The sequence below is a fragment of the Mesoplodon bidens genome (assembly GCF_964165515.1).
Source record: "Mesoplodon bidens genome assembly, chromosome: 15".
Taxonomy (NCBI): Eukaryota; Metazoa; Chordata; class Mammalia; order Artiodactyla; family Ziphiidae; genus Mesoplodon; species Mesoplodon bidens.
Genome location: NC_138171.1, coordinates 37,310,186 through 37,337,948, shown reverse-complemented (window position 1 = coordinate 37,337,948; position 27,763 = coordinate 37,310,186). Strand labels below are relative to the sequence as shown.

General features: G+C 47.0%; 1 protein-coding gene across 4 annotated transcripts in view; it reads right to left on the bottom strand.

Annotated features, from left to right (window-relative positions):
* The window catches only part of HIP1 (huntingtin interacting protein 1), a 407,412-nt gene that overhangs the window by 282,726 nt on the left and 96,923 nt on the right, over positions 1–27,763 (bottom strand). For all 4 annotated transcript variants that reach the window (XM_081257580.1, XM_081257579.1, XM_081257581.1 and 1 more), the window contains exons 2-7: positions 18,859–18,922; positions 14,760–14,902; positions 14,471–14,527; positions 6,191–6,271; positions 4,046–4,122; positions 3,547–3,608 (exon numbers count right to left, since the gene is read on the bottom strand). In XM_081257580.1, coding sequence (XP_081113706.1) covers positions 3,547–3,608; positions 4,046–4,122; positions 6,191–6,271; positions 14,471–14,527; positions 14,760–14,902; positions 18,859–18,922 — 484 coding nt within the window. The remainder of the gene's footprint in view (positions 1–3,546; positions 3,609–4,045; positions 4,123–6,190; positions 6,272–14,470; positions 14,528–14,759; positions 14,903–18,858; positions 18,923–27,763) is intronic.

The window sequence follows — 27,763 nt, the reverse complement described above, 5'->3', positions numbered from 1 at the left end:
TCACAAAGCCAAGAAGCGGTTTTGCCGAGAGATGGTGAGTTAAAAGCCAGAGCCCCTGTGGCCAGCGACGGCTAGACCAGGAGCCTGTGGCCCTGGCAGCCAAGATGCTCTGTGTGTCACAAACAGGTGAAATGAACTTGCTCTACTCTGTGCACAGCCCGGCGGGAGCCGAGGAAAGGGATTTACTGGGGGAGCATCCCGAATGCCTCCTTCCGGTCTGAGGAGCTTCATGCTTCCTCCCCCACCTCCCTCCCATATGGGCAGGAAGAACACATCCCCTTTTTTTGTTTGCCGTACGCGGGCCTCTCACTGTTGTGGCCTCTCCCGTTGCAGAGCACAGGCTCTGGACGCGCAGGCTTAGCGGCCATGGCTCACGGGCCCAGCCGCTCCGCGGCATGTGGGATCCTCCCGGATGGGGGCACAAACCTGTGTCCCCTGCATCGGCGGGCGGACTCTCAACCACTGCGCCACCAGGGAAGCCCAACACGTCCCCTTTTAAGGTTTCTGATTTAATGGGGAGGTGGGCTCTTGTTCAAGGGAAGCCCTCCGTTTTATGGGGAATCAGTATTTCAGGATCGAAAGGGGCTTTGGACAGCCAATCCAGCCCTCTGTCTCAGGCATGAACTTGGTCTCACGGTGGTCTTGACCCTGAGAAGCACCCAATCTGGTGGTGCAATAGAAAACATGTGGGGAAACTATCAAACATTGATCAGAACACGAAGGAGGAAATAATTCAGCCTTGGCTTCCTGCTGGCTTGTCACAGGGTTCTTGGAACACCACAAGGGGGGAAATGCAGGAACCCTGGTGGACAATTGGAGGAGAGGCTGCGAGGACCCAGGGCAAGGAGCCAGGAAGAGGACGAGCCATCAGGATCAAGGCTGATGGAGGTCCTTGGGGGAGCCGGTCAACGGAAGTACTGCTCTCCACTCTCCCGGGCTCCAGAGAGCAAGCTGCTCCCACAGACCCCTCCACGTTAACCCCCTGCCCCTTGCCCCTCGCTCCTAAACCAAGCAACTAGATGCCTGGCCGTGGACCCTGAGTGCACACCACTGGCCAGGGCTGATTTCCTCCCTGCAGAGGCTGCCCACCGCCTCCGGAGACCCTGCACGTGGCCGGCACCGAAAGACTTTCCCTGCAGTCCCTCAGCGAGTGGGACTGCCCCGGAGGAAAGCCCAGAGCCACTGTGTTCGGCCTTCCCTGGCTGTACTAGTCCCTGTTAACAGGTTTAGTCTGGCAAGTGAAAGAAAGAAAAAAAAAAAGCCCAAACGGTTCTAATTAAAAGGCAGCTTTTCTTGACACAAATTAAAAGCAGCTGTCACTGCGAGGTGGCCATCCCCAAATCTCCTGGCTTCCTTAGGCTCCATGCTGGCAAGGAATCCCAGGCTGCTCCATCTCCCGGCTTGCCTGCCTGCCACTTTCCAGGAATGCCCCTTGGCATCTAGTAACATCTAGAGCTGTGTGACCGTGGGCAAGTTACTCAACCTCTCTGTGCCTCCAGATGCTTTTCTGTAAGATGCAGATGGTTCTAATAGCACATACCTCTTAAGGGTCTTGTAAGGAGGTCTCGTAAGGATTAAATGAGAATGTCCTATAAAGTTCATGGTAACAGTGCAGTGGTCCTTCCCATTTGCTTTAAGACTGATTAAAATAACCTGGGGAAATTTGAAAACTACTAATGTCTGCCTGCAACTCCTCCATGCCCCCTTCTTTTTTAATTGGTCTGGGGTAGGGTTGGGGCATTAGTGGGTTTCAAAAGCCCCCCAGGTGATTCTAATATGCAGCCAGGGTTGAAAACTATTTTCTAGCTCAGTGCTTCTCAAACTGTAGCATGCATCAGAATCCCCCCATAGGATCACTCCAGTAGAATTCTGTGATGATGGAAGGGCTCTGTACGTGTGTCCAATATGCTAGCCATGCGTGGCTGCTGAGTGCCTGCAATGTGGTGAGTGCAACTGAGGCCCTGACTTTTGAATGTTACTTAATCGTAATTAATTTAAATAGTCACACCTGGCCAGTGGCTACCCTGTTGGACTGCAGACTTGGGGAGTTTGTTAAAACAGATGGCTGGGCCCCACCTGCAGAGATTCTAATTCAGAAGGTCTGGGGTGGGACCCGAGAATGTGCATTTGTAATACGTTCTCAGGTGATGCCGATGCTGCTGGTCCAGGGACCATCACTGCAAGTGCACCAAATAAATGTTAATTGTAATTGGCCCACGTTTCCCACAGTTGAAAATGCACGGCCTCCTTCCGAAGGTTCTGGTCCCAATCTCACAGGGTCACAGACTAGGACTCAGAAGCTGGACAGACTTCTTCTAATACCAGCTCTCTCGATTTCTGTGGCTCACAAGAGGTGACTGAGGATGGGGAGCGGGTGGGGAAACGTGTAGAGGACGCTCTTGATTCCAAATCACTGCTCTCTGGGGGATGAGAAAACCACCGCCATTTATCCATGGAAGAGTTTGTGCGAAGCCTTGGGGGAGCTCTCTCTAGAAAACTCTAGCTAATTCTCCCCAGATAATTCCAGAGCATTCAGCTGGAGGTTGACAGTATTTTTTTAAAATAAATTTATTTATTTATCTATTTATTTTTGGCTGAGTTGGGTCTTTGTTGCTGCGCGTGGGGGCTACTCTTCATTGCGGTGCACGGGCTTTTCATTGCAGTGGCTTCTTTTGTTGCAGAGCACAGGCTCTAGGCACGCGGGCTTCAGTAGTTGTGGCTCGCAGGCTCTAGAGCACAGGCTCAGTAGTTGCGGCTCACTGGCTCTAGAGCGCAGGCTCAGTAGTTGTGGCGCCTGGGCTTAGTTGCTCTGCGGCATGTGGGATCTTCCTGGACCAGGGCTCGAACCCGTGTCCCCTGCATTGGCAGGCAGATTCTTAACCACTGCACCACCAGGGAAACCCATTGACAACATTTTATGAACTCTGTCCACCTGTTGTTTCTTCACTGCTGTTCACGCAGAAGGCAAGCATTCTAAACTTGGTTGTTGAGCACTTGCTACATGCCAGGCATGGGGCTAGAACAGAGGTGAGCAGGCATGGTTCCTGATTTTTGAGGAGGAGCTCAGTGTCTATTGCTAATAACCCAAGTGATCAGTGCATATGGAAACAGAGCCAGGTATCATGGGATGCGGGGGCAGAAAGGGTGACTGCACAGGCCACCTGGGCAGAAATACACCCTGAGGGCCAGCCCAGCTGAGCAGCACACAGGCCTGGGCCAAAGGACCAGCCAGTGCTGGGGCCACAGTCTAGGGTCTGTCAGAGGTCGGAACTGTCTTTGGACTCTTGGAGGCCTGGGCTTAGCGGGGAGGCCAGCAGGGTGGGGATTGCAGTCTTTCCGCTCATATGAAAATGCCCTTGGGCTTCAGCCCCTCCCTGCACCAGGGCCAAGAGAACAGACACAGTGTGGGCAGCTCCATCTCCCCGGCCCTGAGCTGCACAACTTGTATGGAGACGGGGGCTAGGCCAGCTGGTCCAAGCAGGGAACCAGGCTGGGGGTTAGGTGATGCCCAGGAAAGCCTGGGCCAGACGGTAGGGATAGACTCACCAGTTTGGAAGAGGTTAAGTTCACACTCCAGGTAGTCGAACATTTCCACTGTCAGCTGGAAACTGGACCCAAGAGGAAAGAGAGCTTATACTCCACAGCCCGAGGCCAGCGCTCCACCTGTCCCTGCCCCCAAGCCCTGTACTGCCGCCAATGTACACGTGTGTGCGCGCACACACACACCAGCTTGAATTCTTAGCCCCGACCTAAGTGGGTATTAAGGCCATTGGAAGTTCAAGCAGGACGAATTCAACAGCGACAGCAGCAAAGAAGGAGGGCAGAGGGGCACAGAGGAGGGAGGCCTGGAGTGGGAGACGCCCTGCAAGGGTCCTTGAGGGGGGGCCAGGAGTACGTGGCTCCAAGGTCAAGTCACTCAGGGGCTTTAGTCCCCACCCCAGCCACTGCCCTTGCCCTCAGGCCCTCTGTGACCCTAACCAGAAGTGACGGCATCTACCCAAGCTTTCTCTCTCATAGAGTCCAGAATGTGAGGACAGCCACTTACAAGTTGTTAACATCACTCTCTCCGGCCTCGTCCAGCTGCCGGTCACTCATCTGAAGGTTGCCTGGGAACCTAGGATTCTGGAAGGGAGGCAGAGGAAGTCAGAACAGGGCACCTCAAGAGCTCTCTACACAGACCAACTAAGCCAACATCAAGCAAGCCAGCCCTGCTGAGCTCGGGCTGCAGCAGGTGGCTTCTGCTTGGTGCAGGTGCCTGCATGCTCCCTGGGGAGGTGTGGCAGCGCTCACAGCCTCACACACGCACACACAGGTCCTGTGATTGGTTCACGGCAAAGAACACCCACCGCCCATCATCATAGGGGAAGGCTTCATCCCAACCCTGGGACCCAGGGGAGGACCCCTCGCTCACAGCCTGTGCCACGGACATCTTCTCTGTGGTGCAATGACACCGAGCGTGTGAGAGTGGTCGGTCTTCAACTTGACACCCACACCATGCAGGCAGTGCAGCCTTTGCTTATTTCCAATATGTTCTGAGTACTATCCAGGCTTCCCACTGCCCTCTGGCCATTTCCTGAAGTGGCTATTGTGAGCTCAGGGCAGGCAAACCCATTCTCATATTATCTTTAGCAAAACATAATCAGTCAAATAAACTTGAAGGCTGGAAAATATTACATCAAGCACCTGCACGCTCAGGGGAAATTATGTGGGACCATCAGCTGTTGAGTATCTGTATCCCACTCTCTTCCTCGGTGTGGTCTGTCTGGAGCGGGTGGAACACAGGGCAGCGGGGCAGGTGGAGGGGAGCACAGAGAGATGGGTGGCCAGTCCACCAAGGGGGCTCTAAATGCCAGTGTGAGTTCTTCAGGCTCTGAAGACAGAAATCCTCCACTCCGGCACCTCCCTCTCTGGCTGTAACACCCGGCGCTCTGCCCTTGCAGCCCCTTCCTGCCCTCAGGCCCGCCACCCCTGCTCATCTGCCTCAGAGACTCAGGCCGGTGCCTTTATCCTTCTGGTCGCATTTACTTCCTCACTCAGTCTGGACATTATGATGACCTGGTCCCCTTCTCCATTTCCACCACCAGCTCCCTAATTCTGGCCATTTTCCCTCCCACCTGGCATGCCATTCTTCCTTACCTCCTATGTGCCTCATACCCACCCTTCAAGGACCACCTCAAGACCCAATTCCTTCATTCTGCCCTTTAGGATGCCATATCCCTCCATCATTTCAAAACATCCCCGGCACTTTTCTGCAGGCACACATACCTGCCCGGCACCATTACACAGCTACTGCAAGTGTATAAGCTTCTCTCTCCGACAGATCTGTAAACGCCTTAAGAGTAGACCCTTTTTTCTTATTCTTATATGCCACTTGGCACACAGTTTTACATGCATTAAGTGTGTAAGAAATACCAGCTAGGGCTTCCCTGGTGGCGCAGGGGTTAAAAATCCACCTGCCAATGCAGGGGACACGGGTTCAAGCCCTGGTCCGGGAAGATACCATGTGTCACAGAGCAACTAAGTCCACGCGCCATAACTACTGGGCCTGCGCTCTAGAGCCCACACGCCACAACTACTGAAGCCCACGCGCCTAGAGCCTGTGCTCCGCAACAAGAGAAGCTACCGCAATGAGCACCGCAACGAAGAGTAGCCCCCGCTCGCCACAATTAGAGAAAGCCCGCATGCAGCAAAGAAGACCCAATGCGGCCAAAAATAAATAATAATAAATAAAATAAATATTAAAAAATCTTATATATAAAAAAAAGAAATATCAGCTAAAGTCATATCTTGATTAGAAGGTCCTGTGTGGAAACTTACTACATAAATGAAAGGCGTTTCTATTAACAGTCAAGTCAGTGCTTCTGAAGTATTTTTATAAGGCCACCTGGTGGATCGGGTTCCTCTTTCTATTTGCAAAATGGGGAACAAAAGGTGCAGAAGACCTGGGCCAAAATCCCAGGCCCCTTGTCACATCCCAGGTGCCTGACTGCAGTCACTCTATAAAATGTTTCCTCTTACATAGCTGGGATATGGTGTGAACACTCCCTGAGAAGCCAGGCTATCTCATTACCTGGAAAACCTGACAATTAAGCCCAGCCAGGTGTGAGGGGACAGGGCGAGGAGGTGGGAGAAGTGGGGGCAGGGGGAGTGCATGGCTGACAGTGGCAGCAGAATTGTCACAAAGACTCACTTTGGTGTGGTACTCCATCTTCGTTCTCAGCAGTTTGAGGTAGATGCTGCAAAGCTGCCCGTACCCCTCACTCAGGTGGCCCTTTCAGGATGAGGAAAGAAATCAGGGTGTCAACATGAAGAACATTGGGTTGAAAGATCTACAGCCAGGATTTCTTTTTGAAAGAATATATATTTTTTGTGAGTATGAAAATAACATACACCCGCTGTTGAAAATTTGGAAAACGTAAAAAAGTACATATGCAAACAAATCACCCTTAAACTAACCACCAGACATAATCATATATACACTATTGATACTATGTATAAAATAGATAACTAATGAGAACCTACTATATAGCACAGGGAACTCCACTCAATGTTCTGTGGTGACCTAAGTGGGAAGGAAATCCAAAAAAGAGGGGATGTATGTATACATATTGCTGATTCACTTTACTGTACAGTAGAAACTAACACAATACTGTAAAGCAACTATACTCTAACAAAAATTTTAAAAAAAGAACTACAATGAAATACCATCTCACATCTATTAGGAAAGCTAATATCAAAAAAAAAAAAGTGCTGGGGAGGATGTGGAGTAATTGGTACCCTTGGACACTGTTAGTGGGGATGTAAAATGGTACAGCAACTGTGGAAAACAGTATGGCAGCTCCTCAAAAAATTACAAATAGAATTACCATATGATCCTGAAATTCCACCTCTCAGTATATACTCAAATGAATTGAAAGAAGGATCTTGAAAATATTTGCACACCCATGTTCATAGAAGCATTATTTACAATAGCTAAAACATGGAGGCAACCAAAGTGTCCATCGACAGATGAATGAATAAACAGAATGTGATATACCCATACAACAGAATATTATTCGGTCTTAAAAGGAAATTCTGACATGTACTACAACATGAATGAATCTTGAGTACATTATGTTAAGTGAAATAATCCAGTCACAAAAGGACAAATCGTGTATGATTCAATTTATATGAGGTACTTAGATTAGTAAAAAATCTGAGACAGAAAGTAAAATGGTGGTTTCTAGGGGCTGGAGGTGGGGAGGGGGATGGGGAGCTATTGTTTAATGGATATAGATTTCCAGTTTTACAAGATGAAAAGTTTCAGACATGGATGGTGCGATGATTATACAACAGTATGAACGTACTTAATACCACTCAACTGTACACTTAAGAAATGGTTAAGGTAGTACATTTCATGTTATGTGTATTTTACCACAATAAAAATTTGGAAAAATTGTAATAAAATGTTGATATACATTGTAAAACAAAATTAGAAAGAACATTTGGAAAATGTAAAAAAGTATATATGCAAACAAATCACCCTTAACCTAACCACCAGATATAATCATGGCTAACATTTTGGGGCTCACAATGTTATTTTTTCAATTTAAACAGACTTAATTTTTTAGGGGAGTTTTAGGGTCACAGCAAAATGGAACAGAAAGTACAGAGATTCCCCATGTCCCCCCTGTCCCCACACATACACAGCCTCTTCCACTGTTAACATCCCTCACCAAAGTGGGACATTTGTTATAATTGATGAACCTGACACATCATTATCACGCAAAGTAAAGTTTACATTAGGGTTCACTCTTGGTGCTGTACATCCTATGGGTTTTGACAAATGTATAATGACATGGATTTACCATTATAGTGTCATACAGAGTAGTTTCACTGCCCTAGAAATCCTCTGTGCTCCACCTTTATTTTAAAAGATAAAATGGGATCAATATGTTTTTTTTCAATTAATATACTGCAATTTTCCCCATCTTCTTAAATTTTCTTTTGTATCATTATTTTTCATGACTACCCAGTACATTATAAGTCTGTACTGTAATTTATCAGACCAGCTCCCTACTGTTGTATGGTTTAGTTGTAGACAAGTTTTTCTATGGTAACTATGTTTCGATGAACATTCTTACAGTATCATCTCGTGTACAAACATCCTTTGGGTAAATTCTGGACGATGCTTCTCATTTAAGAACCTTAAGTCTCCCATCCTTAGTAATCACAGTCTGACCATGGGCTACCTCCTTCCTTTTGTCTCTCTATCTAAACACAGGAGAGGAAACACCTCCTCCAGATGGATTTCAACAGACTAAGAGCATCTATGGTATTATACCTGGGATGGGGGTTTGAAATGGGGCTAAACCCAGCTGGTAAAGAAGACGCCTCCCCATGGGGTGTGCCCACGCAGTCACGTCCTAGGTGCCTGGGCAGAGGCTAGGCTTAGCAGAGTGATGCTGGCAACCCCCATTATATACAACAGAAAAGGGAAATGGGGCACAAAGAGCCTTAAACTGAATAACTGTGGCTCCCACGTGAGTCTTGACTCCTACAGTTTCTTCTAAGTGCATCTACATCCTCTAGAGTAGACAAATCCTTTGAAAGATGCCTCAAGGGGCACCAAAGAGAGCTGAGTAATCAAAGGAGTTTAAAAACATCAATGCCAGAGATGACAGTATTTCATAATGTATTAATTTTCTATGAAAATTCGTATTGTATGATATACTTGTTCATTATAGAAAAATCAGAAAGTAGTGAGACGTAGAAAAAGCAAAAATACACTCATCATCAAAGACAACTACACTTCATGTGAACATGTATGAGGATCAAAAAGGTGGGGACTTCCCTGGTGGTGCAGTGGTTAAGAATTTGCCTCCTAATGCAGGGTACGTGGGTTAGACCCCTGGTCAGGGAACTAGATCCCACATGCATGCTACAACTAAGAGTTCCCATGCCACAACTAAGGAGCCCGCTGGCTGCAACTAAGGAGCCCACCAGCCACAACTAAGACCTGGAACAACCAAAAATAAATAAATAAAATGAATAAAAATTAAAAAAATGAATTATATTTTTAAAAAAGTAAAAGGTGAATGAATCAAAGACTTAAATGTAAAATGCAAAACTATAAAACTCCTAGAAGATCACAAAGGAGAAAACCTGGATGACCTTGAGTATGGTGATAACTCTAGATACAACACCAAAGGCACAATCCATGAAAGAAATAATTGATAAGCTGGGCTTCATTAAAATCAAAAAGTTCTACTCTGGGACTTCCCTGGTGGCGCAGTGGTTAAGAACCAGCCTGCCAATGCAGGGGACATGGGTTCGAGCCCTGGTCCGGGAAGATCCCACATGCTGCAGAGCAACTAAGCTTATGAGCCACAACTACTGAGCCCACACACTGCAACTACTGAAGCCTGCGGGCTCTAGCGCCCGTGCTCCGCAACAAGAGAAGCCACGGCAGTGAGTAGCTCGTGCAACACAAAGAAGAGTAGCCCCCACTCGCCGCAACTGGAGAAAGCCCGCGCGCAGCAACGAAGACCCAACATAACAAAAACAAACAAAGAAACAAACAAACAAAAACGTCTACTCTGCAAAAGACATTGTCAAGAAAATGAGAAGATAAGCCACAGACTGGGAGAAAATATGTGCAAAAGACATATCTGATAAAGGACAGTTATCTAAAACATATAAATGTACTCCTAAAACTCAACAATAAGAAAACAAACAATCCAGCTAAAAAATGGGCCTAAGACCTTAACAGAAACCTTATGAGAGAAGATGTTTAGATGGTCAATAAGCATATGAAAAGATGCTCCACATCCTATGTCAACAGGGAAATGCAAATTAAAACAATGAAATACCACTACATACCTATTAGAATGGCCAAAATCCAGAACACTGACAACACCAAATACTGATGAGGATGCAGAGCAACAGGAACTCTCATTCACTGCTGGTGGGAATGCAGAGTGATACAGCCACTTTGGAAAATAGCTTGGTAGTTTCTTACAAAACTAAACATACTATTACCATATGATTCAACTATGGAGCTCCTTGGTTTTCACCCAAAGGAGTTGAAAACTTAAGTCCACACAAAAACCTGCACATGGATGTTTGTAGCAGCTTTACTCATAATTACCAAAACTTGGAAGCAACCAGGATGACCTTCAGTAGGTGAATGGATACATAAACTGTGATGCATCCAAACAGTGGAATATTACTGAGCAGTAAAAAGAAATGAGCTATCAAGCCACGAAGAGATGTGGAGGAAACTTAATTGAATATTACTAAGTGAAAGAAGCCAGTCTGAAAAGACTACAAACTATATGATTCCAACTATATGACATCTGGAAAAGGTAAAACTACGGAGACTGTAAAAAGATCAGTGGTTGCCAAGAGTTGGGGGGGTGGGGGTGGGGAGTGAGTAGGGGTGGGGTGGGATGGACAGGTAGAGCACAGAGGATTTTTAAGTTGGTGAAAATATTCTGTCTGATGTATACATTTGTCCAAACCCACAGAATGTATACCACCACAAGTGAACTGTAACGTAAACTATGGACTTTGGTGATTGTGATGGATGTGTCAGTAGGTTCATCCATTAGGGGAGGCTACGCATGTTTGGGGGCAGGGAAGGTATATGGAAACTCTGTACTTTCCACTCAATTTTTCAGTGAACCTAAAACTGCTCTTAAAAAAAATAAGGTCTTAATTTTTTTAAAAAAAAGTAAAAGAAGTTTCTAACTTCAGAAACTCTTAGTCAAATGGAAGAGACAGACTACATAGGAAAAAAGACCTAAAAGAATTCTATTTTGGATAACAAGGCAGGCAGGCTAGGTACCTGGGTTGACCTTCCCACTGAAAACTACTAACAGTATTGAGTGAAGGGGCTTCCCTGGTGGCGCAGTGGTTGGGGGGTCTGCCTGCCGATGCAGAGGACGCGGGTTCGTGCCCTGGTCTGGGAGGATCCCACGTGCCGCGGAGCGGCTGGGCCTGTAAGCCATGGCCGCTGGGCCTGCGCATCTGGAGCCTGTGCTCTGCAGCGGGAGAGGCCACAGCAGTGAGAGGCCCGCGTACCGCAAAAAAAAAAAAAAAAAATTGAGTGAAATATTAAAAATGCTTTGAAGGCGTTAATGAACTTGCAAGAGAGTAAGGAATACTCAGGCCAGGAACTGAGTATATTCAGAGAGCAATTCAGATATTCAGAGAGCAAATGACTTGATGGGGTCAGGGAATGGTGGGGAGAGGGCACTTTGCCACACCAAGTGAACCTGAGTTTTGGTTTTCTGGGCCTTAAGGCCCAGGTGGTGAACAGGAGGCAGGGCTCTCACCTGCCCAACTTGAGGAGTCTAGTGGAAGAGCCAAAAGACTTCCTCCTCGGTGCAGGGGAATTAAGGGTAAATTGGAAATAACACACATGTACTCCTGCACTGAAGGAGTCCCCCCTGAGGACTGCAAAGAAAATCTACTGCCTTAAACCACTGTTGTGATCAGAGGGTGGAAAATACTACTGCTGAGAATTGGACCTGTGAGCCAGTCCTCAAGGGGATCTGCTCAGAATTCACAAAACTTTTAAGCTGAGAATTTAATTTAGAGTGATCTTAATGGATGCAAGTGCCAATTCCCTCTGGAGGAAGCTGCCTTTGTTAGAATTCAAAGAATTTCCATCAAAAAAATCTCCAGGAAAATGAGCAGCTCACAGTAGAAAAGTAACTAAATACAAAAAGAAACTACATAGCAGGAGCAAAATTCATCAAAACAACAGATGGCAGAAACAGACCTCTAAGGGCTTTAGATACTAGAATTATAAAAAGTGATATATAAAACCACTATATTTAACAAGCCTAAAAAAATTAGAGACTGTTTCAAAATATATGCAGGGCACAATAAATTATAAAGAATGCCAAGCAGATTAGAAAAAACCAAACCAAACCAAACCTAAAATTCCAAAAAATGAGGATGATACTAAAATTGAAAACCTTATGGAGAGGTTTAGCAACAGATTAGACCCAGCTGAAGAGGGAATAAGTGAACTGAAAGGTAGATTTACTGAAATTATCCAGAATGCAGTATAGAGACAAACAAACAGGTAGAAAAAAATCAAATAGTGGTTTAAAGACATGGGGAATAGAGTGAGAAAGTCTAAAATACTGCTAACCAAAGTCTCAGAGGAAAACAAAGAATGAAGCAAATCAATATTTAGAGACAATGAGAATTTTTCGTAACTGATAAAATATAATAATCTACAGATTTAAAAAGTCCAAAGAATCTAGAATAAATTCACACCTAGATAAATACTAAGAACTTAAAAACAGAGAAACAAACACAGATTAGCTTCAAGGAAGCAATGGTAAGTCTGACAGCAGACTTCATAAAAATGATGGAAGCCAGAAGTCGGTGGAAGGACATCTTGACTAAAATCTTCCATGTGCTGAAAGAAAAGAACTATTATCCCAGAATTCTAAAGTCAGAGAAAATATCTTCCATGAATGAGGGTGAAATAAAGACATTCTCCATCAGGTAAAAGTGGTTGTTTGCCACCAGCAGACTCTCACTAAAGGAAGTTCTAAAGGAAATAACTCAGGCAGAAAGAAAGAGATCCCAAATGGATGGCCTGAGATGTAAGAGGAAATGAAGAGTGCAGAATAAGACAATTAAAATAAAATATCTTCCAGGGTCTAAAAGTAACAAAAATTAAAATGCATGACAACAACATACAAGGGAGTGAATGGGGTTAAAATATTCTAAGGTCTTTGTGCTATACTGGAAACAGATATGATATCTAGACATTGATATGAATTTTAGACATTGATAACCTAAGCATGCACTTTGTAATTATTAGATAACATTATCAAAAAATTAAAAAAAACAAAACCTCTGCTTTTATTTTTTTATCTTCCCACTAGTAATGAGGGGGAAATTGAATGAGAAAGAAAATACCCAATCAATCCAAAAGAAGGCAAACAATGAGAGAAATAGAAACAGAACAGATGGGACAAATAGCATAAAATAAGATGGGAGATATAAATCTAAACATATTATGAATTATAATAAATGTAAACAGAGTAAGTGTACAGTTGAAAGACAAAGACTGCCATCTTGAATTAAAAAAAAATCCAACTAGGGCTTCCCTGGTGGCACAGTGGTTGAGAGTCCGCCTGCCAATGCAGGGGACACGGGTTCGTTCCCCAGTCTGGGAAGATCCCACATGCCGCGGAGCGGCTGGGCCTGTGAGCCATGGCCATTGAGCCTGCGTGTCCGGAGCCTGTGCTCCGCAATGGGAGAGGCCACAGCAGTGAGAGGCCCACGTACCGCAAAAAAAAAAAAAAAAAAAAAAATCCAACTAAATGCTATTGACAAATATATTTCTAAGACAAAAGAATATAGAAAAGTCAATCAGTCAATCACTATGCTATACATCTGAAACTAATATAGTATTATAAATCAACTATACTTCAATTTTAAACAAAAACTGACCATGAGCTAGCTCACACAGCAAGTCTCAAAAAAACTTCAAAAATCAATATCATTGATTCTCTGGCCACAGTGCAATAAATATTTATGTAAAAAATATTAAAAAGAATATAGAAAAGTCAAAAGTAAAAGGACGAAAAAAGATATACCAGATAAGTTCTAGCAAAAAAAAGGAAAAAGACCTAACCTTTCCATGTTACAGAAATATAGCAGAAAGCTCTCTAGCATACAGTTGGGAGTTTTGGGGACAAACCTCTGCTTTGTTTAGGTTAACTAGTCTTGTGACATAGGAAAAGCCGCTTCCCTCTCTGGGCCTGTATTTCTCATCTATAATGGGTAGATTGGACAACATAATTGCCAACATTTTGTGAGTGCAGACAGACACAGGTAAGAATTTGAAGGAAAGGGCTAACATAGTAGTTCTTAACCAGTGGGGCAAAATGACACATCAGGATCACCTGGAGAGATTCTTCAAAAGGCAAATTACCTCCTGTCCATACACATACTCCTTGAATCTAGAGGGATTCCAGTATGTGTACAAAACCACTCTTTTCAATGTATTCTGATATTGCCACCTACCTCCTCCCTCTTCCTAAGGCAATGAGAATCCCTAGACAGGAAAGAAAAACCACTGGCATTAAGGATTGGGAATGCCAATTCTCAATGTACTGTGACCCCAATGGGACCAGTAGAAGGAAAGAAGTAGGAGCTGTGACAGTGTCACTGCCGAAGGATCCCAATGCCCAGAGAGCATTATGACACGAGCTTCCATCAGCAGGAGAAGCTCCCCGGCCCTAGAACTTCCCTACAGCTTCCAGGGACCCCAGGTAAGACTGTGGATATCATGGTTCCATTTGGGGGCATCTTTGACTCCCTCCCTGATGTTCATGAGAGAAATCCTAAACAAGCTGAAAGAGATGAATTTGCTCCATTCCACAGTCCTTGTTCTGTGGCCTCTGGGAAAGGAGAAGGTGGCACAGGTGGCCCCTGGGTGCATGTCCAAACTCACCCACATCCTGCTCATGTCACTCAATTCATTTTTGTATCTCAGAGAGTCCTTCAGGACCTGGAGAGAGAGGGAGAGGAAACAGAGGATGGTGAAACATGGGGCAGAGGAGAGAGGGTGATGGGAGAGAGACAAAACCGTCTATGAAATTGGTACCCAAGAGGCCAGGAGATGGGGGCAGCGGCCATCCCCTGTGCAAGAGTGGACAGTGGCTCTTGTGACTCAGGCAACTGCACTTTCCCCACATGGGTCCCTGGATCCCTGCCCATCCCCTGCAGCCCCAGGAACTCACGTTTGGGTGTCCATCCCGGAGGAGTTTGTGGAACACGTGGCAGAACTTCCAGCAGAGCACAGCGTTGCTGGAGAGGGGCAGCCGGTTGACAACAGACCAAAAGGTCTGTGCCCCCTTTTCATGGTGGGTGCCCAGTATGCACGGTGAGGGAAGGTCATGGAAAACAGAGGCAACCAACCCTGGAACGAAGCCTCTAAAGGCCACTGCGGGGGCTGTGTGTTGTTCATGGCGCCTGGCACTACCCATCAGAGGGCACCACTTACAATGAAGGCACCACAGATCTGTACAAGTATCCTGGCAGTTTTTGGCGGATGGCAAAAAAGTGCCTCCTTCTAATAAAATCCATTTTATTAGATGATTTCCAAAGAGACAGCCATGTCTTTTGGGAGGGGTGTCTTTTCCTAATTTGCACAAGTACATTCTGGGCCAGCAGTGGCTCTGGTTGGCCTTTAGTGGGAAGATGCTTTGGTTGGAATTAGGGCTTTGCTGTGGGAAGACAGACTCTGCCCTTCCTCTAGGTTTGCTGAGTTTGTGGTGGGGCCTTTGTGGGGAGGTGGGTGGAGGGTGTGGTGTGTGCGCATAATTACAGCTAACATTTTAACAACACAATACAGCCTCTCAAAATTCTTTCTTATGTATTCCAAATCAAGGGTGTGCTTCAGCTCTTCAAGTGCCCTGGCCCCTGCTGGGGACCCTACCCACTGGCTACTGACACCCTTGGCTTCTCTTCCAGGTAGCGTCTGACTCCCCTCCCATTAGGCACTGTGCTCTTACCCTGAAAGCGGCAGTCTTTGTTTAAAATGTATTTTCCCTAAATTTAAAAATGACGCTTTCGGGACTTCCCTGGTGGCGTAGTGGTTAAGAATCCGCCTGCCAATGCAGGGGACACGGGCTCGAGCCCTGGGCCGGGAAGATCCCACGTGCCGTGGAGCAACTAAGCCCGTGCGCCACAACTACTGAGCCTGTGCTCTAGAGCCCGTGAGCCACAGCTACTGAACCCATGTGCCACAACTACTGAAGCCTGCACGCCTAGAGCCCATGCTCAGCAACAAGAGAAGCCACCGCAGTGAGAAGCCTGCGCACCGCAACGAAGAGTAGCCCCCGCTCACCGCAACTAGAGAAAGCCCACACGCAGCAACGAAGACCCAACACAGCCATAAACAAACAAACAAACAAACAAATAAATAAAATGACGTTTTCACTCCACCTCCTCTAAAAACCTTCCTGGCCTCGTTCAGGGGTGCCTTCATTTCCCAACACCTTGAATTCCCTGTATGCAGACTCCTGCCTGCCACGCTTTGCGTGTAATAAATGTCCTTCTGGCCTCGAGTGACTTTAACAGAGCTCCAGGCCTCCGTAATTAGGGAGCCCCCCCGCTTTTTTTTTAACTTGGAAGACATTTACATTTATTTTTACTTTCCCACATCACCAATCATGGATGAGTGGCTTGTATCTCCATCAGGAAAATATAGCACTATCGAGTTACTATTAATATTATCTCCAATAGAGAACTCAATCTTTGGTCACAGCGTTAAGAGCTCCTGGATTTAGTCCCATCGGCCCTTTCTGAAATGACCTAAGGGAGCCCTTTTTGAGGCAAGTAGAGGATTTCCGCATTTCTTTTGTAATGGATGCTTACACAGGCCTCACACACCCAGTAACTGGGCACCATTAACCCAAGTATGGCAATGTCATCAGAACTTTCGGCTTTTTAATCCAGGCTCAGGTAAGAAGCACCGCACCATTTAGGAAAGACTTGCCTCAGGTTAGAAACTATAGGACTCCCCCGAAAGACATGTTGTTTTGCTTCTGAGCTGGAAAGTGTGGTAAAATTCCCTCCCTGGACTGAAATTTGCATTTTGAGAGGGGCTGCCTTGAAAACGGACTTTTGGGTCTAGAAGCTGAAATCAGCTTTTGGTCTTAGAGTGATTTGGAAATAACTTAGGGTTTTACTTCATGCACAGCCCCTTGGGACTAGAAGGAAGCCAAGAGGAGAGATGGACAGCCCCCTACCCTCAACTGAGATGATTTCTCACAGTAGGTTGTGGCTCCTTTACCGGAGAGCAATCTCCCGAAACAGAAGCCAGGGACGTTGTGGAGCTGGCCGGGCACCCCAGCTTGGAAAGAGGCAAGCAGACCTTTCTGTCTTTCTTTAATTTTCTGAGCATTTTAACGCACCCAATTCGTGTCAGGCACTTGGGGATATAAAGAAAATAAGACTTCAGTCCTCAGCCCTCCAGGAGTGGATACCACAGTCGGGGGCATCAACGTGTTCACCAGGCACCAGGGATAAATGTTTGTCTGAACAGCATTTCTAAATGAAGCCAGGTTTCCAAATGCTCATTCAGTTGGTAGTGAGGGTAGCTGATGTTCTTTAAAAGTATTGATAAAGAATAAATGTTTTGTGAGATCTTTAGGCTTTAAAACCCTACTGTATGGAGCGGATCTTTTCAACATGTATCCGCCCCTTAGAAATTGTGAGGCAGGGAGACTCCCAGAATGTCAGAGCCGGAATGTTAGGCCTTTGAAAGCTTCTTTAGCCAACACTTTCAACTGACAGACAAGGGAATTAAGGCTCACAGAGGTCTCACTGGGCCCACTCGAGGTCCCAGAGAAAGTCAGAGAGCTCCAGAGATGAGATTTCAGAATCTCCCTCTAGGTCTGTTCCATCGCCCCAGGGAGCCTCCCTGGCAAGGTGAGACCTGGCCCGGCCACTACAGGCCTGGCCCTCTCTGTGCTCACACCCATCCAGAGGAGCACACTGTCCTGTGACAACTATCTCTCTCTTACTTCCTATCTTGAACCAGACTCACTGATCAGTATGCTTAGCAGGGAAGGGTCAAGACTGGGTAACTCCCTGTGAAAATCAATTGGGCCATTAATAATGAGGGCTTTTCTTGGTTTGGTTTTCTTGACTCAGTAAAGCATCAAGGGAATAAAAAGGCAAGGTCTGGCCAGGCTCATGGTTGGGCCAGGCTTCTGGGGTTCCCGGTAGAGGTTCTATAGCCCCATCTTGCAGCAAAGCCTTAATTCCAACCAAAGCATATTCTGCTAAAGACAAGCTGCTTTCCTTCCAGTGAAGAGCAGTACATGCTGTTAGCAACATTTCCTGAGGGCCTGACCTGTTCTGGGCATCGCACTGGCAGTGCCGGGCTTCCATGGCCTTCTAACCTGGAGGGTCTCCTCCACGGAGGGGTGGGTGTGGGATGACTTCAAGATAGGTTGTTCCAACCCAACTGGCTGTGGTGCAGCCACCATGCTGAGCCCCGGCAAGAAGGAGCTTCCCCTCGCAGACAAAAGCCCAGCTTCCCCTTGCCCTGTGCTTGGCCCCAGCACACACAGAGACCAAGCCTTGGTCCACTGGCAGCCTCTTCTCCAGGCTTTGGGAATTAGCCCTCGAGCACCTGGACTTGACCTCAAGGGCAGGTCCAGAGGGATCCATTGGCCAGGCTGCCTGCACTTTCCTCCAAAGCCACAGACCCATGACGGTGGTCGCCCAGGACCTCCAACAACTCGGCATGGGGGGCTTGGCGAAAATCTTCAAATCATCAGTGCCCTAGTCCACCCTGACCTTCTCATCTTCTTCCCTCTGGTTTGGGGTGAACCAGTTCACACAAGTGGCTCTTATTTCCATGGTAGAGCCCTTGTGTCGGCTTAAGGCCAACCGCTGCCACCAAGGCCTCTATTTTGCTTTCATGTTCAGAGAAGGGCATTTGAGCACGTCCCCAAGGGGGTGGTCAGTGTGGCAAGGTGCAGGGCCAGAGCGCTTTGATGGTACAGGTGAAAACCTCTCTGGTGCCCCGAGGAAATCTCTCATGGGAGAGTAAGTTCAAAGGACTCGGCAGTTCTGAAAAGCTAAGTCCCAGGAGAGAGGTGAGACTGGGCCAGATGGCTGCTTTGGTCCCTTCCACCTCAACAGGCTGTGGGCTCTGAGGCCAGCTGTTGCCAACCCACACTGTTCAGACCCTGCTGGGGCCTGGCCGGTTCTCCTTCCTGAAGCTGAGCAAGGATGCCTCACCCCGACCTCATTCCCCACCCCCGCCCCCCGCCATTTGACCCCCCTTGGGGTCCGTCCTCCGAGCAACATCCAAAAGGATATTTCTGGCGTGTTTTTCCTTTACAGCCACTTCCTGCGTATTAATGGCCTTATTGATGCTGACAGTCTGAAAAACAAGAGGGAGGGGGGAGGGGAAGGAGGATGACATGAATAAGCTTCTGACAGTTGCTGGGACCCTCCCAGACGCCCCGCCCCTTCCCCTCCCTCCGCAGACCCCTCTGCTCCACTGTCCCCTTGCAGGGCCCCCTGCGGGGGGCAGAGGTGGGCAGCACTCCCAGGCCAGCTGGCCCGGGCTGTCCTAAGGCAGCGGGCTTTGCTGCCTGGCATTGGCTGTGCCCAGCTGCTGCGCCCGCATGCCACTCATTCACTTGGCCCAACATGGCAATTAAAGCCTGCACAAAGGGATGCCTTTCATCCCCCAGGGAAACATTATTTCTCCGGGAGCAGGAGGAAGAGGCGCTGAGATCAGGGAGGGGCTGTGGCTCAAAGACCATCCAGCCACCCCTCTCTCACAGCTAGAACCTTCCATGGGGCTTACCCTAGCTGGCCCGGGTTGACAGTGGTCACTCTCCTCTCTTGTTTCCCTGCTCTTGGGCAGTTTCCAGCTCCTAACCAAATTCCCTTTTATTTTCTTACTTCTATCATAGGGCATGATGAATATTCACTCCTTTCTGGTCATTTTAAAAATCGTAACTCTCTTCTGAAGTAAGCAAAGCACGTTATACATGTAAATATAACTTACACACACACATACATGGGATCATATCATGTAGGCTGTTTTTTGAAATACAGCCTTTTTCTGTTTTGCTTTGCTTCCTTCCACAGACATCATTCTACCCCCAACCCATGTTAGCAACCTGTTATGCATCCTGCACGCGTGCACGCACACACACACACCCCTACATTCCAAAGGACTTATTTTTGTCACTGTTCTATAAAACTGGGACTGTCATGTACAGACATTTTTACATCTTGCTCTTCTCCCTTGAAAATATCCCATGAAACATTCTCCAAGTGAACTGGTAAAACGCTAGTTCATTCTTTAAAAAGATAACATAATATTCCATGGTGTGGGTGGATGTGATTTATAGCATCCCGTATTGGAAGGCAATTTATTTCCAGTAAACTATTTTAGTAAACATTCTTGTACATATACCCTTATTAATTGAGGCTTTTGTTTCCAAGGGATAGAGTACTAGGAGTGAGATTACTGGGTCCACTTTTTTTTTTTAAACTTTTCATTATGGAAAAGTCCAAGCACACACAAATATGATGATTAGTCTAATAAGCCCTCATATAGTCAGTCCCCAGCACCAATTATTATGAACTTGCAGCCAAACACGCATCCTTATCGGTGAGGGGTCACAGACATTTTCTGTAGAGCCAGTTAGTAAATATTTTAGGCTTTGCAGGTCACATGGTCTCCATCACAACTATTCAGCTCTGCTGCTGGAGGGAAAAAGCCACCTCAGCAATACTAAATGAATACGGAACTGAATGACTGTGGCTGAATTCCAATAAAACTTTATTTACAAAACCAGGAGGTGGTCTGGATTTGGCCTGCACCTCTAGTGTGCTGACCCTTGCTTTATACCGTTGGTCACTGATTCCCTTGCTCCCTGGATTATCTGAAGTAAATTCTAGGCGTTATACCATTTTATCAGTAAATATTTCAGTATGAACTTCTAAGAAAAAAAAAAAACTTTAAAATTTAACCATAATACTATGATCACACCTAAAATTTTAAGGATAATTTCTTAATGTCATCAAATGGTTAGTGTTCACATTTCTCTCGTGTTAAAAAAACAAACAAACAACAACAACAAAAAAAACAAACAACTTTCTTGCAACTGTTCTAATCAGGATCTAAACGAGGCTGTCATTAGGCTTTGTAAACAGGCTCTAACAATTCACATTTCCACTGGCGATGTTCAAAAGTATCCCCTCCAACAGGGGTTATCACTTCTTTTCATTTTTGTCGGTCTTACGGGTGTAGCGACATTTCATCATAAACTTGTAATTTCCTGACTGCTAGTAAGTTTTGAGTATTTTCTTATATGTTCTCATGGTTGTTGATTGCCTTACCTAGTGAAGTATGTTCATCTTATCTTTTATAGCTTCTATGTTTACTTACGGTTTCTCCTGCCCCATGTTTATACTGGTAGACTCTTACGTTTTCCTCTAAGTGTTTTATTGTTTGTATTTTATTGTTTGTGTTTGAATCTTCATCTGGAAAAAATACATACTTATGTATATGTCATATATGTATATGTCCATGTATATGTGTATGAGTATATTTGGTACAAAATAGGTTATACTAAGATATGGTCTTTTATATCTGGTTTACATAACTTTTGGGTGTGTTCTTTAAGTCCACTATTGCACGTATTTTTTTTCCTCTACCAGAATCAACTCTTTTTTTTAAATTGAGATATAGTTAATTTACAATGTTGTGTTAGTTTCAAGTGTACAGCAAAGTGATTCAGTTATACATATATATTCCTTTTCAGATTCTTTTCCCATGTAGGTTATTATAAGATATTGAGTATAGTTCCCTATGCTCTACAGTAGATCCTTGTTGTTTACCTATTTTATATTGGGTTTGCCAAAAAATTCATTCGGTTTTAAGTACAAATAAAAGATGTTTTTCATTTTCACGAAGAACTTTATTGAACAACGTATTCACTAACCGAACGAACCTTTTGGCCAAACCAATATATAGTAGTGTGTATACGTTAATCCCAAACTCCTAATTTATCTACCTCCCTCCCCCATCCCTTTTGGTAACCATAAGTTTGTTTTCTATGTCTGTGAGCCAGACTCAACTTCTTTAATAGCATAAGCTCTGTTGTGGGTTGAACTGTGTCTTCCCAAAAAAGACACGTTCAAGTTCAAATCCCCCAGTGCCTGTGAATGTGATCTCATTTGGAAACAGGGTCTTTGCAGATGTAATTAGTTAAGATGATGTCATACTGGATTAGGGTGAGTCCTAAATCCAGTATGACTGGTGCCCTTATAAGAAGGCCAAGTGAAGACACAGGGACACAGACACTCAGGAAGAAGACAGCCATGTGAAGATGGAAGCTGACACTAAAGTGATGTGTCTACAAGCCAAGGAATGTGAAAGACGGCCAGCAACCACCAGAAGTTAGGAAGAGGCAAGGATGGATTCTTCCCTAGAGCCTCCAAAGGGAACACGGTCCTGTCTAGCCTCCAGAACTGGGAGAGAACAAATTTCTGTTGTTTTAAGCCACACACTATGTGGTAATTCATTATGGCAGCCCCAGGAGACTAACAGAGGGTCCTTTCCCCATCATGCTCAGTCACCTCCGAAGACAAGGAGAGTGCAGACACTCCTTTCCCTCTTCCCTACAGCACACGCAGGGGGCTCCACTGAGCACAGCTGTTGGCTGTCAGTGCAACGGTAAGACCAGTCCAGAAGGAATCTCATATAAGAGATGCTGCAAGAAAGAAGTAAAAAGTTTATCCCCCTAAAATCTCCCAGTGAGGCAGCACTTGTATCCTGTGGAGACCCAGTGCTTCCAGCTTCCTCCTCACAAGTCCTTCCTTGGACCTTGTTTCTCAGCTTCTGCTTCCAGGCCTGTCCCACGTCATTCTCTTTCCTTCAGATTTCCTCAGGTGAGTTACATGCTTTCAACTATGTTTCTCTGCTGGCTCTAGAACCATGATGGGATCCTGGCTGCAGACAGACCTCTGGGCAAAGTGACCACATTTGCCGAGCCTTTAAAGGTTGCCTGCGTCCATAAGGAGTTACAAGGGACCTAAATATGTAAGGTGACACCAAGAGATGCAAATCCAGTACGGTGCGAACTGGATGTGGTCAAGTTCTAGGGGGTTGGTAGAGACAGCCAGTAGCACAGGCTGTGATGGAAAAAGAGAAATCCATGTTGGCCGGAAATGCTAGAAACTGCGTCAGGGCCTTGAGGGAGGACTGTGATGGGTGGGGTTTAGACTTAGTCCACAAATATCTATTTATACTGATGGACCAAAGACCAATTGCCCAAGCTTGTGGTCAGTATGAGCCTTGCTTACAAAAACAAACAAAAAATCCTTAAAATTCCCTTAAGCCACATAAAATAATATACCATGAGTTTGTAACTGTAGACTGTGTGTGTGTGTGTGTGTGTGTCTGAAAACTGAAAATATCCTATAATCTACATGTTGAAAGGAAGGAGAGATCCTGTGAAACTGCGATGCTGCTCAGGGAAACTTTGTCAAAGGAAGAAAGGGGTCACCTGTCTGTCCCCGGTGCCTCCCCTGCCATTGACTGACTTCTCTCAATGACGCTGCCTACAGATTCGAGGGCACTTATGGTTGTTGCACAGAAAGGCTAAGCCACTTGCCCAAGGTCATACTATTCGGGTGGCCGGATCCTCGAGCCCAGCTCCGGAAAGGCTTGGAACACGAGGGCCGGTTCTGCTGCAGGGCCACGTGTGTGCAAGGGCAGAACGGGGGATGAAGGCAGAAAGGGAGGTGTGGGGGGCCAGTGGGCTTCGGAGGGGGCGGGAAAGGATGGAAGCAGCTGAAGGGAAGAGAGTTGAAGGAGGCAGCTATTAATAGCAGAGAAGTGAAGGAATAAAGGGCTCAACCTAAAAGATGGAAGTGAAATGGAAAGAACCCGACACAAGGTGGGCTATGATGCAATTACAATAGGATTGGCCAGTAGGAGCTTCCAGTTATAGGGAACATAACAGAAGGAAGAATCAAAGATGCTGCAGAGGTTTTGAAGCTGGACAGGTGGCAGAACGAGGCAGGCATCTGGGGCTGAGGGGACACTGTAAGCAAAGGACAATGAGGCTGGGGGGGCTTGGGGGTGAGAAACAGTCATTTTTAAAAGATTGAGGAAGTGAACTAGCAGTAGCAGTGGTTATAATCATCAAGATAATGGCAGCTAATGAGTGCTTACTACCCAGCCCTGTGTTAATAAGTATTTTGTATGAATTATCTCATTAAAGTCTTATAACTCTACATCCTACAAGTGAGTATTAGTATCAATCGTCTTCATTTTACAGATGAGGAAACCAAGGCTTAGAAAGGCTATGTAAATTGCCCAAGGCTGCTCTACCAGCCAGTGTAGAGCTGGAACTCAGACTCGGAAGTGGGGCTCCACAGCTCAGGCTCTGGATCACAATCCCCACATGAGACATGGCCCTCCACACCACAGAGACACAGAACCAGAGTCCAAATGATTTCCACAGACTGGAAAAATGGGTGAAACTTCACTAGATGCAATCTAGCAGGTATAAAGGAAGTTTCCTATATTTAGGTCTAAACTCACTGGCACAGGGGAGATATGAGTCAAAGCAGCACTTGTGAAAATGATTTAGGTGTTTTATTTAGCTGCCAACTTAATATAAGCAATGCTGTGATGTGGCTGATCAAAATGCAAGTCTGAGCTCTGGATGTATTAAAAGGAGTACAGTGTTCAGAATGAGGGAGGGGATGGTTCTAATTCTCTATGAAGATAAAATTCACATGTAAAACACTATTCAGTTTTAGACCTTGTACATTATGAAGGAAACCAACAAACTAGACTACTTCTAAAAGAGAGTGACCTGGACTGGGATAAGCCTGGGGCCTGAAGAAAACTTAGAGGAATATCAATATTCTTAAAGGTGGTCATGTGGAAGGAAGAATAACTCCAGGGATCAAAACTAGACCAATGGGTAGAAGTACAGTCAGGCCATTTTTGGATAAACTTAAAGCTGTCTCATGAAAGAGAGAATTCCCCATTATGAGAAGTATATAGGCAGAGGCATGGCAACGTCTTCTTAGGGTTACTGTGAAAAAGACTTACAGGCTCAGGCTGGATTAGGTGATTTTTAGGTTCCTTCTCACTGTTAGACTCTGTAAACGTCCTTCAGATGATGGTGGGCTTTGTATATAAAGGCAAGAAATTGTGATCTGGTGGACACTGAGATCCACAGAAGGCTCTTCTGTTTTGATGTTTTTTATTTTTGGCCGTGCTGTGGCATGCGGATTCTTAGTTCCCTGACCAGGGATTGAACCCATGTCCCCTGCAGTGGAAGCACAGAGTCCTAACCACTGGACCACCAGGGAAGTCCCAACAGAAGGCTCTTGAGCAGGGGAGGGACCGGATACAAACGCCACTCTGTCCTCCTGAGTTTGAGGAGTTACCTTTTCAGTGCCCTGAAAAAGGAAAGTGTGAAACAACTTCTGTGTGGACATTCAGAGTCACAGCCCCAGTACAAGCCCAGGACCCCAAAACAGCACCTAGCCTAGCTCTGGGCTATGGAACGAAGTCTCTACCCAAATCAACAGCTACAAGACACCTGCAAGCCTTGTCTGCCCTGGTCAGGACTGCCCCAGACCCTTCTCTTGCAGCTCTGGCAGGTTCCTGGGAGTGCCCACCCACTGCAGCCAACATGCCCAAAGTTCTCCAACCAACGCTTCCCTACCGAGAAGTCGGGCAGGGTCCAGTCCACAGCTGCAGGTCCACCACCCGGTTTCTGTAGCAGGCTTTTTGGGCTCAGAGGCAGGGCTGAGCCTCTGGGCCCGTAAAGGCAGGCTGTGGTCCTCCAGGGCCCTTGGAATCTCAGACACCGGATACATCCAGGGCGGAAGTTCCACGCTAGGCTGAGTTTCCTGTACTTGTGCAATGCTCGGTGCCTGGGATGCCACCCCACGTCACACGCCCCTCACTTCCTTCTGCATCCCAAATCCTGCCCCGTCTTCTGAGCACAGTCCAAATTTGACCTTCCTTTAGACTTGCGAGGCCACTCTGGCCAATCATTTCGAATTCGTTCCTTCTTTCTTTTTAAATTCCCATTTCTCTTCGTGTGTTTGACAACAAGTATATTGTCTTACCTCCCCGCCAAGATTAAAATCCCAAGGGCGAGGACCCTGCCTTCTGACCTCGTGGGCCCGCAGCTGCTAAGGCGGGGCAGAGTCTTAATAAATTATTAAATCATTAAGGACTTAATGACTGCTTCCCAGTGCGCCTGCCTCTAAAAAGTACCAGGTATGTGATTCATGGTCTCTTGAGAAAATCTGCTCTCTTTCCCTTCCCTCCCCAGACTCTCTCTGAAGTAAATAATTGGGTTCGGAGCTGGGCGATGCCTGGGGGGCGCTCCCAGGGCTGAGGGTGGGAAGTTCGGGGCTCCACTGCCCACCTCCGGCCTAGGTTAGAGAACATCCTCTGAGAACAGGCTGTTCTACAGATTTCGCCGGAGTCACACAGGACCTCAGACCGTGCAGTGTCCCCCCTGAAAGAGCAGCATTGTACACCACTTCCTGACCCAGCTGGCCCTCGCGTCCCAGGCTGGTTCCGGAGGGCCAATTATCAGCAGGCACCGTAGGAAGGGCGGCTTTCCGCTCCCCCCCACCCCCAACCGCCCCCGGCCCTGTCCTCTGCTCCCTCAGACAGCCTCAGCCAGGCTGCAGCCAATGGGAAAACTTCGGGCTTTGCTTCTGCGGGGGGCCAGGCCTGGGCCCGTGCTGCGGGGGCAGCTGGCCACAGTCAGGTCACGCACACAGCTGCTGGCAGGGACCAGCGCTTGGGCTGCCAAGGCCGGGCTGGCTCGCAAAGGTTCCATGGCAGGGGCAGGCACGGAGGATGTGCCCAGTGCGGGAGGCAGGTTCCAAAGCCAGGGACCAGAGGGCCCAGTGCCCGGGCCAAGTGTAGAAAAACCTGCGACCAAGCAGGGCAGAAGGAGAAAGGAGGAAGTAGGCTAGAAAGGACACAGAAGGAATGAAAAGGGCATCAGTGGGCGGGAGGCATTTGCTCAGCAAAGCCAGAGGTGGCCACCACCGATGGCCTTGGTGATGCTGCCCAGCACGGGGGCTGCACGCTGCATCCCTCACCGCGTCAGGTTTGGAGGCTTGGGGTAAACATATGAGGCAGGTGGTCCTGTTAATACCTGCTGCGCAGGGTAGAAAGGGATGCTTTGGGCCGTCAGCTCCTCCTGGAGAGGAACAAGGCTGGCGATGGGGGAGGGTGGGCTGTGATGCCGGAGAGAGACAGACTCAAAAGACTGCTGGGGCACGTCATGGTCACGGTGGGGGCAGCCTGAGCGAGGATGACAGATTCAGAACCGAGTCGCAGTCACATGAGTCTCGGGGAAGAGACAAGCGAGGCACAGAAGACCGAATATAGCCTTCAGCACTGAGTGAGACTGCTCTGGTCTTGGCCATGATACTTGGAAGTGGATGTCCGACATCAAGTCTTTTGAATTCTTCTCTTGATCAGAAATAATAATAATAGAATGTCATCATTGTTGTCACCGGATTGATTAGTGGTAGCAGCTGAGCCCCTACCAGGTGCTGCACGTGGGGATTTGCTTCTGATCCTCCCTCCCCTGTAGGGCAGGGAATCTGACCCGTTTTCCAAGTCAGGTTGCCCAAAGAAGCACAGGCAGCCATGGGTGGAGCCAGAATTCAAACCCAGGTCCCTCTCCCCACACTGTGCTACCTTCAGCAACTTGGCAGCCTCAATGCCATCCACCTGACTTTCTCTCTTTTTTTTTTCTTACTTTTTGGCTACACCGTGTGGCATGCGGGATATCTTAGTTCCCTGACCAGGGATCGAACCCGAGCCCCCTGCAGTGGAAGCGTGGAGTCCTAACCCCTGGACCTCCAGGGAAGTCCCCTGCCTTGCTTTCTACCCCACAGCAGCTGCGCCCCAGATCGCTACTGCTCCTGAGTGATCTCAACCAGGCCCATGGCCCATGAACTCTTCATTTCTGCCAACATGCCCCACTGCCCAACTATTCCTCTCCCAGTCTCCCTAGAAGTCACCCTTAACTGCTGCCTTTGTCTCAGTGCTCCCATCCAACCCATCAGCAATGCTGCCCTTTCCGCCTCCCAAATCCCTGTTATCTCTCCATCTCCTCTGCCTCCAGCCAAGCCCAAACCTCTATCATGTCCCCACTGGACCACTGAAATAGCTTCCCAAGTGCATTAGCCC